The following is a 14,349-nucleotide window of genomic DNA, read 5'->3' as shown; positions in this document are numbered from 1 at the left end:
TTTGAGCGTTCTTGGGCCAGGAATTCCCAGGTGTTGGTGGGGATGTTGCACTTTAGCACTTTACCAAGATTGTAATGTATATACTCTGCAACTCCAGATTATACCATCTATGTGCCCCCAATCAGTGGTTTAAATACTTTGATTGTTGATTGTCAATCCTGCCAGTGAAGTGCATGGATGTTTAGGTTCCTGCTAGGGTACCCAAATCAGTATCAATGTAAAGCATTTAAGAAAGGTAAATGTCAGTAGATTTTGGCATGACGAACTCCATCAAAATGAAAAATTGCATTCAGCAATTACTCACTTTTGTATTGCTGAGGTCTTTGTTGCTTGACCCCTTTCTCAAATGGCACCAGCCATTTCCATCTAAGTAACTTTGATCCAATATCAAGTTGAGCTGAAGGAGGTCACAGGGATAGAGCGGGGCAAGGCCATGAAGCATTTTAAACAAGGATGAGAATTTTACATTGAGTTGTTGGGGAACTAGGCGACAATGTAGGTTAGTGAGGACAGGGGTGATGGGTAAGCAGGGATTGGTGTAGGATAGTAGACGGGCATCAATGTATTTGGATGAGCGAAAGTTTAAGGGAAAAGATTTGCATTTATATAGCGCCTTTCATGACCACGGGATGTCCCAAAGCCCTTTACAGCCAATGAAGTACTTTTCTGAAGTGTAGTCACTGTTATAATGTAGGAAACGTGGCAGCCAATATGCGCAAAGCCAGCATCAACAAACAACAATGTGATAATAACCAGATAAATCTGTTTTAGATGTTGACTGAGGGATAAATATTGGCTAGGATACCAGGATAACTCCCCTGCTCTTCAAAATAATGCCATGGGATATTTTACATCCACTTGAGAGAGCAGAGGGGGCCTTGGTTTAACATAGAAACATAGAAATTTACAGCGCAGAAGGAGGCCATTTCGGCCCCTCGTGTCCGCGCCCGGCCGACAAAGAGCCACATGGCCCTCGGTCAGCAGCTTTGAAGGTTACATATAAACCTATGTACAATGAACAATGGCGGACAGGTAAAGAGCATCCATTTAAGCTGACAGGCCTGTAATTACTCAGCCTATCCTTTTCTTCCTTCTTAAATACGGGGACCGAGACCTCCGGCACCATGCCCAAATCCAAAGAGGACTGGAAAATGATGGTCAAGGCCTCTGCTATTTCCTCTTTTGCTTTGCTCAACAGCCTGGGATGCATTTCATCCAGGCCCGAGGACTTATCTACTGTCAAAGCTGCTAAACACCCCATAATACTTCCTCTCACTATATTTATTTCATCCAGAATATCACACTCCTCCTCGATAGCAGTATCTGCATTGCCCCTTTCCTTTGTGAAAACAGATACAAAGTATTCATTAAGAACCTTACCAACATCTTCCGCCTCCACACAAAGATTACCCTCATGGTCTCTAATAAGCCCTACCCTTTCCTTAGTTACCCTCTTACTCTTAATATATTTATAGAACATCTTTGGGTTTTACTTAATTTTACTGGTCAAGAATTGTTCGTGCTCTCAACATTCTTAATATCCTTTTTAATTTTGCCTCTTAACTTTCTATATTCCTCTAAAGATTCTATAGTATTTAGCCGTTGGTATATGACATAAGCGTCCCTTTTTTGCTTTATCCTCCCCTATAAGTCCCTAGACATCCAGGGGGCTCAAGAATTATTATTCCGACCCTTTTTCTTTAAGGGCATATGTTTGGCCTGAGCCTTCCAGATCTCCTCCTTGAATGCCTCCCACTGTTCCGACACTGATTTACCCACAAGTAGCAGTTTCCAGTCCACCATGGCCAAATCACTCCTTACTTTAGCAAAATTAACTTTTCACCAATTTGGGACTTTTATTCCAGGCCTATCCTTGACCTTATCCATAATCAATTTTGTTATGTCCTTGGATGCTCCTATAATGACTCAACGAGGTAATGTGTTGTACTTAAACTGTTGTGACCTTAATCCTTTATTGATAACTCCAGAGTGGCCTGCCTTTTATACTAGGCCAGGCACACCTGTACAGGTAACCTACAAGTCTCCCTCTGCATTGCCCTCTGGTGAAACACCTTGTGATAGCACTAACAGTAGCCATGTAGGATACATGACATCACTCTCCCCCCAAGCTTTTAGTGCAAATTGCCTCTGCATTGACTATGCTCTGGGCTTAGCTCGATCTGATTGACCCTTGGTGGGTCATCTCAATCTTGGGTGAGTGGTTGGTGTTTCGTTGGCAGTAGAGTGCTGGTGATGCTGTTTGTGTGTGTGTCCCTGACCACTCCATTCTCTCCCCCACCCCCACATATAGATTATGCCGGAGGCTTATTTCATTCATATACATTCAAGTCCAGAAAAACAAATTTGCATTACGTGTGGTTCAGTTGTGAAACAAGTACATTAGACTGGCGAGATACATTATCGATACGTACTGGGGATCGGTGACCGGTGCGCAAGGACAAGCTAGTACCAGGACTGCTGGATGGTGTTCAGGCAGTCTGGTGGCGGCGCGGTGCCCAGTGCTGGCAGTGGGAACCTGGTTGGCTCAAGTTTCCTGCTCTTGGGGCTGCTGCCATTGCTCCTAGCGTTGAGCAGGTTCACAGATGCCCGTGACCTTCCTGTCCTTTCTTTGCGCCCTGGGTCATGGCAGCTCCCGAGGAGCTGTCGAGCAGTGCACAGGGAACTGAAGACTTGCCTGGGCGTTGTTTGATTTGCGATCCTGGCTGGTCCTGGTCCCCTTTTGGAGAACTGTTGCAGGTGACCCTTCGTTCCCGGGTCTGGCCTTGGTGACGATGGTGTCTGGGGGCTGCGCCTTAGCACAGTTTGTTCTTTCAGGCTTGTGGCGATTGGTGCCATTGGGTGCCTGAGGGGCGGAGCCAATCAGGGGCAGGTATCGATACCGGTGCCGTTGCCTTCCTGAGATCGCTTGCTCTGCAGCTCGTGTATATTAGCTGCTTGTGGCCACACTCCATGGTGCATAACGCTGGTCCCAGGGTTGCAGGCTACAGCATTGGGTAGCTCACTGGATCAATGTGTTCCCGATGGGTGTTTGCCCGCTGCATTCGCAGTGTGCAGTTGAAATCCTACATCGCACGTTTCATTACTTAGTGTGAATACCCTGTAGCTCCGATCGCGCGACTTTTCCTTGCTTGTTGCGTGTACACAACTCTGATCATCAGTTACACATTTTACCTCTAACTCAGTTGCTATTACATTGCTCGAGTGTGTGGGTTGTAGACCTCCTTTAAGAGAGCCTTACTTTCTTTACCCCAATCCTCTTCTCCGTTTGGTGCCACGAGTTGCTCCATCAGCGCTGAACCTCGTGGTCTGGCCGCTGCCATTTTTTTCTTCAGCGCATCACCTCGTGGTTCGGGCACCATCTTTCCTCCATCCACTATGTTGACTGCAGTGATCCTCTTCTTCCCGGGTTCGGTCACTGAAGCTGGGAAGTCGCCTTTGGATCCGATTTTCTTCCTCCGGAGTCTGCCACTGGAGCCTAGAAGGTGTGGTGGGTCGTCCCAGCTGGATCATCTCCACGCAGTCGTGCTGAGAGGTCTGTGTCTCGGGTGCTGTGCTGGTCTGCTCTCTGGTGTCGGATCCAACTTCAGGTGAGAGCTTGCTTTCCCTCTGAGCGCAGAGGACGTTGATCGCTGGAGGGGTGACATCTTCCCACTTCCAATGGATCTTCTCCATCCACCTTCTTCCGAGTAGCATTGGTCCATCACCTGCAACAACCCACAGAGATAGCTTGTGCACCGCGCCATCATGGAGTCCCTTTACATCCACACCACCAACGACTGGGATAAGTTCATTGAAGTAGGTGCGCAGTTTTGCCTGAACCGGGACCACTTGGGTCGTTCAGCTTGATTGTCCCATAGCCTCTCAAAGGCTTCTTGATTCATCACTGACTGGCTTGGCCTCGTGTCCACTTTCATGAAAACTGGAACGCCATTCATCTCGACTTCTGTCCTCAACAGGGAATACTCGGTGGTGTAGGTAAACATGCTATATACCTCGTCATGGGGCTGAGCTGCCTCTCGTTTCATAATCCGCGCTGGATTCATGGCCATCAGCAGACTCTTCCTCGACAGCGAGTCATATTTCTCTTACACATTTGCTGGATGTGGCCCTTTGTGCCACAGACTTTGCATACATAGTCTATAAAATGGCATTGGTGAGCCCTGTGATTCCCTCCACAATGCCAGCATGGGGCTACTCGGTTAGCCCCCCCTCAGTGGACTCTGACTTAAGGGACTCGGGGGGCCGGTTCTCTCTTCCCCGAGAAGGTTCGCGTTCTACAGTCCAGCCTCTAAAAGGCGCCACTCTGTGCACAGTACCTGCCGGGTTTGAGTCCTGAGGATGAGTCATCTGCCTAGAGCTGCAGATCGAGGTCATGAATGCCTGGCTCACAGAGATGGCCTTCTGCAGTGTGACTGTGGTATCCGCCGGCAGTAGCTTATGAAAAAGGCCCACATGGCCGATTCCAATGACAAAAATGTCCCACAGCGCTTCGGTGAGGTGGTCACCAAAATCACACGGTGCCGCCAGCCTCCTGCGGTCTGCAGCGCATTTTCTGATTTCCTGGCCTTCAGGCCGTCGGTGGGTGTAGAACCGGTGTCTGGCTGTGAGGATGCTCTCCTTGGGCTTGAGTTGCTCATGGATCAGTGTTACGAACTCCTCGCACGTCTTCGCTGGTGCCAGCAAGTCCCTGACGAGGCCATAGATGGTGGGCCCACAACTGGTTAGCAGGATAGCTCTGCGCTTGCCAGCCAGTGTGGCCGGGTTGTCTCCTGCCAGGTCATTTGCAATGAAGAAATGGTCGAGCCTCTCCACAAATGGGTCCCAATTATCACCATCAGCGAACTGGTGCAACATACCAAGGGTCGCCATTTTCACATGAAAGTCCGTAATCTCGTCGCCAATTGTTATGTCCTTGGATGCTCTGATAATGACTCCACGAGGCAGTGTGTTATACTTGAACTGGAGTGACCTTAGTCCTTTATTGATAACTCCAAAGTGAGGATCACATCTGGTGGCCTGCCTTTTATACTAGGCCAGGCACACCTGTACAGGTAATCTACAAGTCTCCCACTGCAGTGCCCTCTGGTGGCACACCTTGAGATACATGGCTACTGTTTGTAGTAGGATACATGACAAACTTGAATCTGACTGAATTATGGTCACTGGCACCCAAGTGCTCTCCCACTAATACCCCTTCAAACTGCCCAGCTTCATTCCCCAAACTAAATCCAAAACCGCCCCCCCTCATGTTGAGCTTGCTACATACTGACTAAAAAAAGTTCTCTTGAATGCATTTCAAGAATTCCACACCCTCAATACCCTCTGAAAGACGGCATCTCCGACAGCGCAGCACTCCCTCACCACTGCACTGGTATGTCAGCCTAGATTTTTGCGTTCAAATCACTGGAGTGGGATTTGAACCCACAACCTGCTGACTGAGCGCAGGAGGCTGGCCAGTAGAGGTGGAGGTGAGAAATTCATAAATTAGGGTTTCAAAAGCAGATGGGCTGAAGTAGTGGTGGATATGGGTGATGTTACAGAGGTGGAAGTAGGCGGTCCTTGTAATGAAGAGGATATGGGGTCAGAAGCTCAGCACGAGATTGGATGAACAGTCTTGTTCAGCTTGAGATAATGGCTAGGGGGTGGAATGGAATCAATAGCAAGGGTAGAGAGTTTGTGGCGGGGCCAAAGATGATGGCATTGGTCTTCCCAATGTGTAACTGAAGGAAATTGAGGCTTGTCCAAGACTGGGTAGAGAGCACTTTACAGAATGAGCTGATAATGGACTGTTGGGAAAAAGAGAAGACTTTAAAAACAGGAATTTAGAGAGAATAGTAATTAGGTGAAATGGTGAAAGGAGATGCTAACTGTACTAGCTGGTATTATACACAAGTAAAGTAGATGTTTTTTTGTATTCATTCATGGGATGTGGGCATCGCTGTCAAGGCCAACATTGCTCATCCCTAATTGCCCATGAGATGATGGTGGTGAGTCACCACAGTCCGTGGAGTGCAGCTAAGAGTGCCGTTAGGTAGGGAGTTCCTGAATTTTGACTTCTTTATAGCAGTTTGGTACAACTGAGTGGCTTGCAGAGTCATTTCAGAGTCAGGTTTCGGTTTCAGTTTCAAGTCAACCACATTGCTGTGGGTCTGGAGTCACATATAAGCCAGACCAGGTAAGGACAGATTTCCTTCCCTAAAAAGGACATTAGTGAACCAGATGAGTTTTTACAACAATTACATCACCATTACTGATACCAGCTTTTTATTCCAAATTCTTATTTAATTAACTAATTTTTTTTTAAATTCCCCAGCTGCTGTGGTGGGATTTGAACATGTCTCTGGGTCATTAGTCCAATAACATAACCACTATGCTACCATAACCAGGTAACTAAACCTAAATGTGTTTGCAGAGGAAGGGAAAGCAATGTGTCATTCTGCAAGATGTGAAATTTTGAGCAATAGGTGTTGACTCAGGCAAACGTGGCTGTGTGACAGGTCACCAACTCAGCGCTCAAGCTCAAAATCTCAGAACTTGAAAAGGAGATGGAGACAAACCAGCACATCAGGGAGAGAGACTAGTTTACAATGGGAGAGTTTAAAAGGGTAATCATACTAGTTAGAGGTAGAAAGCAGAAAAATGGGTGAACAGTAAAAGGCAGGAAGGTGCAGTTACAACAGGAGTTCTCAGAGCAATTTATGCTTTAAAGCTTTAGCTTACGGTTGGGAAAATGAGGACTCTGGGCAGGCTATCAAATAAACATCAATGGCACCATCAAAGAAGAGATGGTTCAAGGAGGGGGAGATTAACAACACAGTTAGAAATGCAGTAGTGGTAGGGGATTCCACAGTAAGAGAAGATTATAGTCCTGGAGGTTTTGTTGCTTCCTAGGTACTAAGGTGAGGGACATATTGCATAGACTAAAAAAGATTATACATGGAGAGCGACCAGTTATCATGGTCAATAATGGGAGCCAATAATGTAGGCAAAGGCCAAAGGTCCTGCAAAATTAATTTAGGAGATTAGGAAACAAGATCAGAAGCAGGACTTCATAGATGGCAATCTCAGGATTGCTTTGCCACCCTCACACTAGAATAATGAAGGACAGGAAGATTAGGGAGGAGCAACTCCACATAGGGATATAAACACAAGGATGAGAATTTTAAGTTTGACGCATTGAGGGATGGGAAGCCAATGTAGTTCGGCAACCATCGGAGCAATGGGTAAGCGGGACTTGGTGCGGGATAGTACATAGGCAGCAAAGGTTTGGGAGAACTAAAGTTTTTGGATGGCGGAGAATGTGATGCCGGCCAGGAAAGCATTGGAATAGTCAAGTCTGGATGGTGTCACTAAGGAGCAACTTCTCCACCTCATTTACGACACTCTTTAAAGCTTATGTCTTTGACCAAGCTTTTAGTCACCCATCCTATTGCCCTAGCATCTCCTCCTTTGGCTTGCTGTCAATTTTTAATCTTATTATGCTCCTGTGAAGCACTTTGGGACGTTTTACTATGGTAAAGGCACTATATAACTATAAGTTGTTAAGGGAGCCAAGGATAGTTCCTTGGGGAAATTCAGAGGTAACTGAGCAGTGACGGGAAGAGAAGCATTGCTGGAAATGGTCTAGCTATGATGCGATAGGTAAGGTCGGAACCAAGCGAGTGCAGTCCCATTGAGCTGTCCAACGGAGGAGAGGCACTAGAGGAGGGTGGGATGTCAACCCTGTCAAAGGCTGCTAAGAGATCAAGAGGGACAAGGAGGGATAGCGATAGAGGTGGGTCTCATGACTTCAATGGAATCAGGAGAGATGTAACAAGGGCTGCCAACTTGCTGTCACCCGGTTTTACACTATCGCACAAAGTCAAGATCTACCCCTATCTTTTTTAGGATTTAAATGCGCATTGCGTTACACCTGTAGTATAAATGAATTCACTGTTGGCATATGATTCTATGTATTTCTCTCAAGTACCAACCTATCCTCTATTGTGACTATTTCAGATTAAATCAGTTGAAAATTGTATCGTAAGTACTTAATAATGAAAGACATTCTGAAAATAGCATCAAAGTGAGGATGCAAAAGAACCGGAGGAATTCCCTCAGGAGACATGACAGAAATTAGATTTCCATTTTGATGTAAAGCTTGGAAATTGTCACAAAATGAAAACTAGTGTCAAAATCCATCTCATCAAATTTCTGACAAGCACGAAGTTTTCAAATAATATTTAAACTGTCACAAAACATTTGAAAATAGTCTCGATTTAGCTCTATTTTCTGAAAATTACATCTCTAATCTATATGTTTTTACATTGAGTTTATGCAAGTTATTCCACCTGCACTTTTTTGTACCAAGCAGCAGATGTCTGCTGTGCTATTGTGACAATTCACATCAGATGAAGATTTCTTGTGTGTAGTGTGTAATTAAGTCATAAACCAGTTTTATTATTTTGTTACACTAATCTTCCCCCATCAATTGTTCATTACTTTTAAAAATGTCCTTACTGACAACCCCTTACACATTTTTCACAAAAACGCAAGAAAAATGTAAGTAGCTGGTTGAAGATAGTTCACGTCTCCATACAAGACTAGCTTCAGTATTTGTGTACACACTGGTTGTAAACCAAAATAAAACCATGTTCATTAGATCTATAATTCATCCATATGCTATTCTGTATTTTCATAAACTTTTAATCTTACCTGTTATTCTCAGTATTTCCTGCGATTTTATTGATGGTCTTTTGTGCAATGTGACATGATTCTGTAAATATGTTCAAATTTGAAAATGTTCATACCATTCAAATTATAAAAAGGACAAGCTTTAAAGATTTTGAAATATACAACCAACAAGTTTAATAAGTCAGCTACATATATTTATATTGACAAATATGATACTTTTAACAATGTCCCACTCTGATATTCTAAATATACTGGAAGCAACATATATATTGTCTCGCTTTAGATCAGCTGCAGTATAAAAAGCTCACTATCTGGGTGATCTGACATTCTCTATGATGGTTATTTTCTATCCAGAGCTAGTCTGTTCTGAAGTTATAGTTTAGATCACAAAATGCATTGCTGAGTGAGGCTTAGCCTCCACCTAAGCCAATGAGTGGAGTTCAGGATAATTCTGCATAGAGAATTATTGTAGTGCCTTAGCCACTTTTCAAGGAACCACTATTTTATTGTGACTGACAGCACAGAAGCTCAAGAAATTACTGATGGTAAACCAGATACAATATTTCTCATTAAAATTCTTTATCACATTTCAGTGAGAGAAATGTCATATTTAGTTTGGTATAAGGAGATAATTATTCGAACCAAATTAACAATTTGTTACAATGGATTGATTGAGATAATTACTATTCTCTATTCTTAGCCATTTAACAGACAAATGGCAAAGTTATGTTTTTATAATTTCACTTTTAAAGTTAATACAGAAGCACTTACAGATATCTCCCTCTGAAGCCTTTGTTCACTGGTAGTTAACTTGGTCTTGTGCAGTGACCCCATAGTGCCAAATCACTTTTCACCTTTTCTTGAAATAGTCAAATACATTGAAAATCCGACTGATTAACATATAGGAAAATGCTAGCAGTCAGTAACAAAATATCCCGCAGTAATTCAGTGAGTTCTGATGATCAGCAAAATTCAGAGATACGAGATTAGAACAATGCGCAGTAAGATATCGCTCAACTTACTTTCCCACCTGAAATTCCAGCTGATTATATATTCGTATTGAGCCCCGCCCACGCAATGGACTGCCTCTGTTTAAACACAGCACAGCACGATTTCCTGTTCTGCTGCAGTTATTTAAAGGTATGTAACCATTTTGGTGATCCGTTGGTCTTGAGCTTCTCAATCCAATCATGAATGTAAATTAGCAACAGTAATAGTCGCAACACTGAACGCTGGGGAACTTCAATAACTTCTTACATTTATATAGTGCATTTAACTTAGTAAAATGTCTCAAGGCCCTTAACAAGAGCAATATCAATTAAAAAAACATTTTTGACACCGAGCCATAGAAGGAACTATTAGGACAGATGACGAAAAACTTGATGAAACAGGTGGGTTTTAAGGAGCACCTTAAAAGAGAAGAGGTTTAGAGAGGGAATTTCAGAGCTCAGGGCCAAGACTGCGGAAAGCACGGCCACTAATGCTGGAGCCAGTAAAATCGGGGAATGCACAAGAGGCCACCACTCATAGAACTATATCCCAACATAACTCAGCACCTTCAGGAAAGAGGCAGAAATAATGGGCTAACAAATTACAAATGCAAAAACTTTTGCTTAAACTTATTGCAATGAAGTTTCAAAGAATTGACATTTTACAAAAGGATTATTAGATAACTAACTCAAAAATTGAAATACTATAGATTAAATTAGGAATACATATTGTTTGCACTTGCACAAATTACCAGAGAAGCATCAATCACAAGTTATGGACAAATAAATAGAAGCAAAATTCTAGTTGGATAAAAGATATAGAGAACTAGATAATAAGTATTTATAATATGAATTTGAGATATTTAAGCTAATTACGTTTACAGGTACTGAGATTTGTATCCTTTATGAATATAAAGCCTTCAGTACCTTGTCACAATTAATGATGTACCTCCCAATCAACAACGCGAACCTTATAAATCGTGCAACTAACACTAACTAATGCAACTACAAAAAGGGGGGAAATTCTGCTAATGGTGAATATTAAAGCAGTCATTAGCAAAATATTTTCTCCTCCAAGTATAAACATTTTGCACACACTTGGAAACAAAGGCCCCACTCCCCGTCAAGCTTATCTCCAGTTTTGCAAAGGTATTTATTGAGAGAAAATAGATTTTAGGCTGGCGATTAGACAGCAGCTTTACCTTTAGAGGTTTTCAAAATGAAAGTATTTATTTAAGCATTCAACTCTATCATTACCATTTCAATTCATCAATTCAGCCCCTCATCCCCTTTTGTCTCTCTAATCTCTCCTGCCTTCCACCTCATCACAGACCTTTCCCTTTTGTTCTTCCCCTCCCCCTTGCTGAAGAATGTGCTCTTTTCGAACATTCGGCAGTTCTGACCAAGGGTCGTCGACCCGAAATGTTAACTCTGTTTTTCTCTCCACAGATGCTGCCTGCCCCGCTGAGATTTCCAGCATTCTGTTTTTATTTTAATTCAACTTTTAATTAAAAGTTCAATAAATTCTTACAAGTGAAAATCAGTAATGCTCATTGCAGCAGCAAGTAAAAGATGAAAGTCACAATTTCTGAAAAATTGATAATCGAATAATATTGCTAATTCTAAAACCCAAACACCATCCTGGATAGCCACATTTTCTATTGAATAATATAGCATTAATCACTGGGCGGTTAAAAAAAAGATACATTCAAAACAGTGAGAGATGATGCCTTTGGTGTAGCAAAGGAAAGGACACTTGTCTGCAAATCTCAGCAATGGTCGGTACAACTAAGCTGACCTTCCTTGCTGCTGAAGAGCCCGGTGTACAAAGAATTAAAAGCTAACCATATTGTTAGGAATTTTATGTCTCAAGTACATTTATATAAAGTATAATGTCATTCAGCATTTTGTCTGAATGAGAGTAACGTTGTGGGCAATGAAATATTTAGCAGCATGATTGAACACTGTCCCACTCCAAGCCTTTCTCAGTAACCATCAGCTCCCTCGGGGCTACTACTTTCGCGCGGCTCAGTAATGCAAACGGCGACACAGCCCATTTACTTCCAACACACAAGATCCTTCTTACTTCGCCAACACGTTCCCGATTGCCGAACAAAAGCCCGTTTAAGGGTCTTTCTGCCGAATCCGGCTGCATATCATCTCATGCAATGATCTTCTCCCAACTCTTTAACACAAGAAAATAATGGCAAAAGACGCCTCAACTTCACCGCCCAACTTCAATTGCAGAGTCGGCAAAAGAAAATCAATTCTCCCAGCAGATTAGTTTTTCTTTTTTTTTAAAAAAGGATTCTCAATCCAGAGTACCGCGAGAGTCCATTGTGGTGCTGCCCCCGGGAGGTGAAGAAAACAGCAGCCGCCTCCCACCGCGATCCTGGCTGGAGCAGTCAGTCTACCTCCCGCCGAGAAACACGCGGTACCTCCAATAACTACAATCATTCACTCAGCTCCACAAACACACTCTACAATTGTTCATTGAACTCCGCTAACACACTACAATCTCACGCTCTACGATCATTCGTTAAGCTCCACTAACTCACGCTCTACAATCATTCATTGAGCTCCACTAAAACACTCGAATCATCGACTGGACTTTCCTGACAACTCCAGCCACGATCACTGCAATTATTCACCGGCTCCACTGGCAGCGAATCTAACTCACCCTATGATTTTAAGGGGCTGCACTTAACATTCCCACCACCATACAATCTACAAACATTAACTGGGCTCCACTGGCAACTTCCCGAAAGCACTCTATAATCTCACCATGCCCATTCTACACCCATTCACTGGATTGCACCGACAGCTGCGATAACTCATATTCAGTTGACCTCCACTGGCAGCCCAGCCTCTCCTGTAATACTTATCTTTGGGCATGACTGCTCAAGTCAGCCATGCAGTATAATCACTTGCTGACTTCAATGCACATTTGGAAAATTCAGTCTTTAATGAAATAGGCAATTTTAAAACATAATACCTCACGGACTGCAGCGGTTCAAGGCGGCAGCTCACCGCCAGCTTCTCAAGATCAATAAATGCTGGCCTTGCCAGCGATGCGCACATCCCATGAACGAATTAACTTAAAAAAAATGAAATTCCGGCCTCCCGAGTCCGGGAAGGCATTGCAAAAGCCGGTTTTCAATGGCGCATGCGCCAAAAACAACTTTTCCGATCTGTAGTGGATCTTGTACCTATTTTCATTCTATTGCTGTTTGTGAAATTAGTTTTAAAAGACCCTTATTAATGTGAATATTTGAAAGCTATTTCTGCACCTTCTCTTGCATGTTTTTTTTCTCCTGTTGCCACTCATTCAGTAACCTTTGGAGCTATTGTTTAAACATTCATTTTTCATCTTTCTTTCTATAAGTGTCACAATAAACTTCCCCAGTGGAATCCTGCTGCACTTGCCCTTTTTGGAGAGGATATAAGCAGGAAAGCAGGCAGCTCAGGCTGCACCACGAGCACTTTGCACCCATTGCCGCAACTTGTTAGTAGTGCAATTCACAAGGAACACCATGAGACAGTTGAGTTTAATGCTGCAAGATGATCTGCAAACAAAATCCCCCAATGATACAGCAATACCAATGGCTCTCAAGGACCAGGATCGTCAACAACATAAGCTGTCCACAGATGTGTTAAGCGTCACCCATGCTTGGGCAATCAATTTTATCTCCTCCTCCTTGGACAACTACCAGTAGTATAATGGCACCGCATTTCCACAAATCAGATTTCCCGAAGGTCCAGGGAGTTATAATCGACACCCATGTGGTCCTACGTGTTCCCTTGCACAATGCCATAATCTAAATAAATTTGATGCGACTCACATATGACCACCAGCACTGTAGTGTATAAGTCAATGATCATTTACCAGGCAGCTGTCATTTTAAGGCAAAGGTTAGGATCTGGAATGCACTGCCTGAAAGGGTGAAGAAGATTCAATCGTGGCTTTCAAAAGGGAATTGGATAAGTACCTGAAGGAAAAAACTTTGCAAGATACGGGGAAAGAGTGGGGGAGTGGTACTAGCAGAAATGCTCTTGCAGAGAGCCGCTATGGGCTCGACGGGGCAGAAGGCCTCTTTCTGTTCTGTAACCATTCTCTGATTACCGTATATACTCGCGTATCATGCGACTTTTGAAGACCTAAATTGTAACCTAAATTTGGGGGGTGAAGTGCTGGCCAAGATTAGGCTGTTAGGCTGTTAAGCAGACCGTATCCACGCTGAATCTCGGCAGGTATCTCCTGGGCTGGATTGCAGCCTCTATTGTCACTTGTACTGTATCTTTGCTGTGGTCTAGAGATCGCCACCCACAACTCCCTCTGAAGTTTGCTGCATTATTAGAGGCTTTAACAATCAAATCTCCATCTATCTCAGCCTATGCTTCTTTTACCCGCAAACACAGTAGAGGCAAATCCGGAGCCTTCATATTCCCTCCCTTCGTAAATGATTTCTCTCCTTCATCATCCAGTCATTCCATTTCTTTTTTATATTGTCTTTAAATGGCTTATTAATGGATACATCAAGTGGCTGAACGACGCTAGTCAAGCCAGCTGGAATGATTGCTATATCGGTGTTCGATTCGCAAACAGCTTTCACAACAGAATCCACTCGATGTTTCATGATTCGGTTGTTAAGGTCTGTATTCGATC

At 43.4% G+C, this 14,349-nt stretch overlaps 1 protein-coding gene across 1 annotated transcript in view; it reads right to left on the bottom strand.

Annotated features, from left to right (window-relative positions):
* The window catches only part of LOC139281447 (uncharacterized), a 37,820-nt gene extending 25,941 nt beyond the window's left edge, over positions 1–11,879 (bottom strand). Inside the window, exons 1-2 of the mRNA XM_070901611.1 lie at positions 11,770–11,879; positions 8,716–8,776 (exon numbers count right to left, since the gene is read on the bottom strand). Of these exons, the coding sequence (XP_070757712.1) occupies positions 8,716–8,776; positions 11,770–11,838 (130 nt within the window). The 5' untranslated portion in view covers positions 11,839–11,879. The remainder of the gene's footprint in view (positions 1–8,715; positions 8,777–11,769) is intronic.
* Between the last annotated feature and the right edge of the window lie 2,470 nt (positions 11,880–14,349).

This window comes from Pristiophorus japonicus, chromosome 15 (genome assembly GCF_044704955.1).
Source record: "Pristiophorus japonicus isolate sPriJap1 chromosome 15, sPriJap1.hap1, whole genome shotgun sequence".
NCBI lineage: Eukaryota > Metazoa > Chordata > Chondrichthyes > Pristiophoridae > Pristiophorus > Pristiophorus japonicus.
Note: the sequence above shows the minus strand (reverse complement) of the source record. Positions and strands in the feature narration are given on the sequence as shown.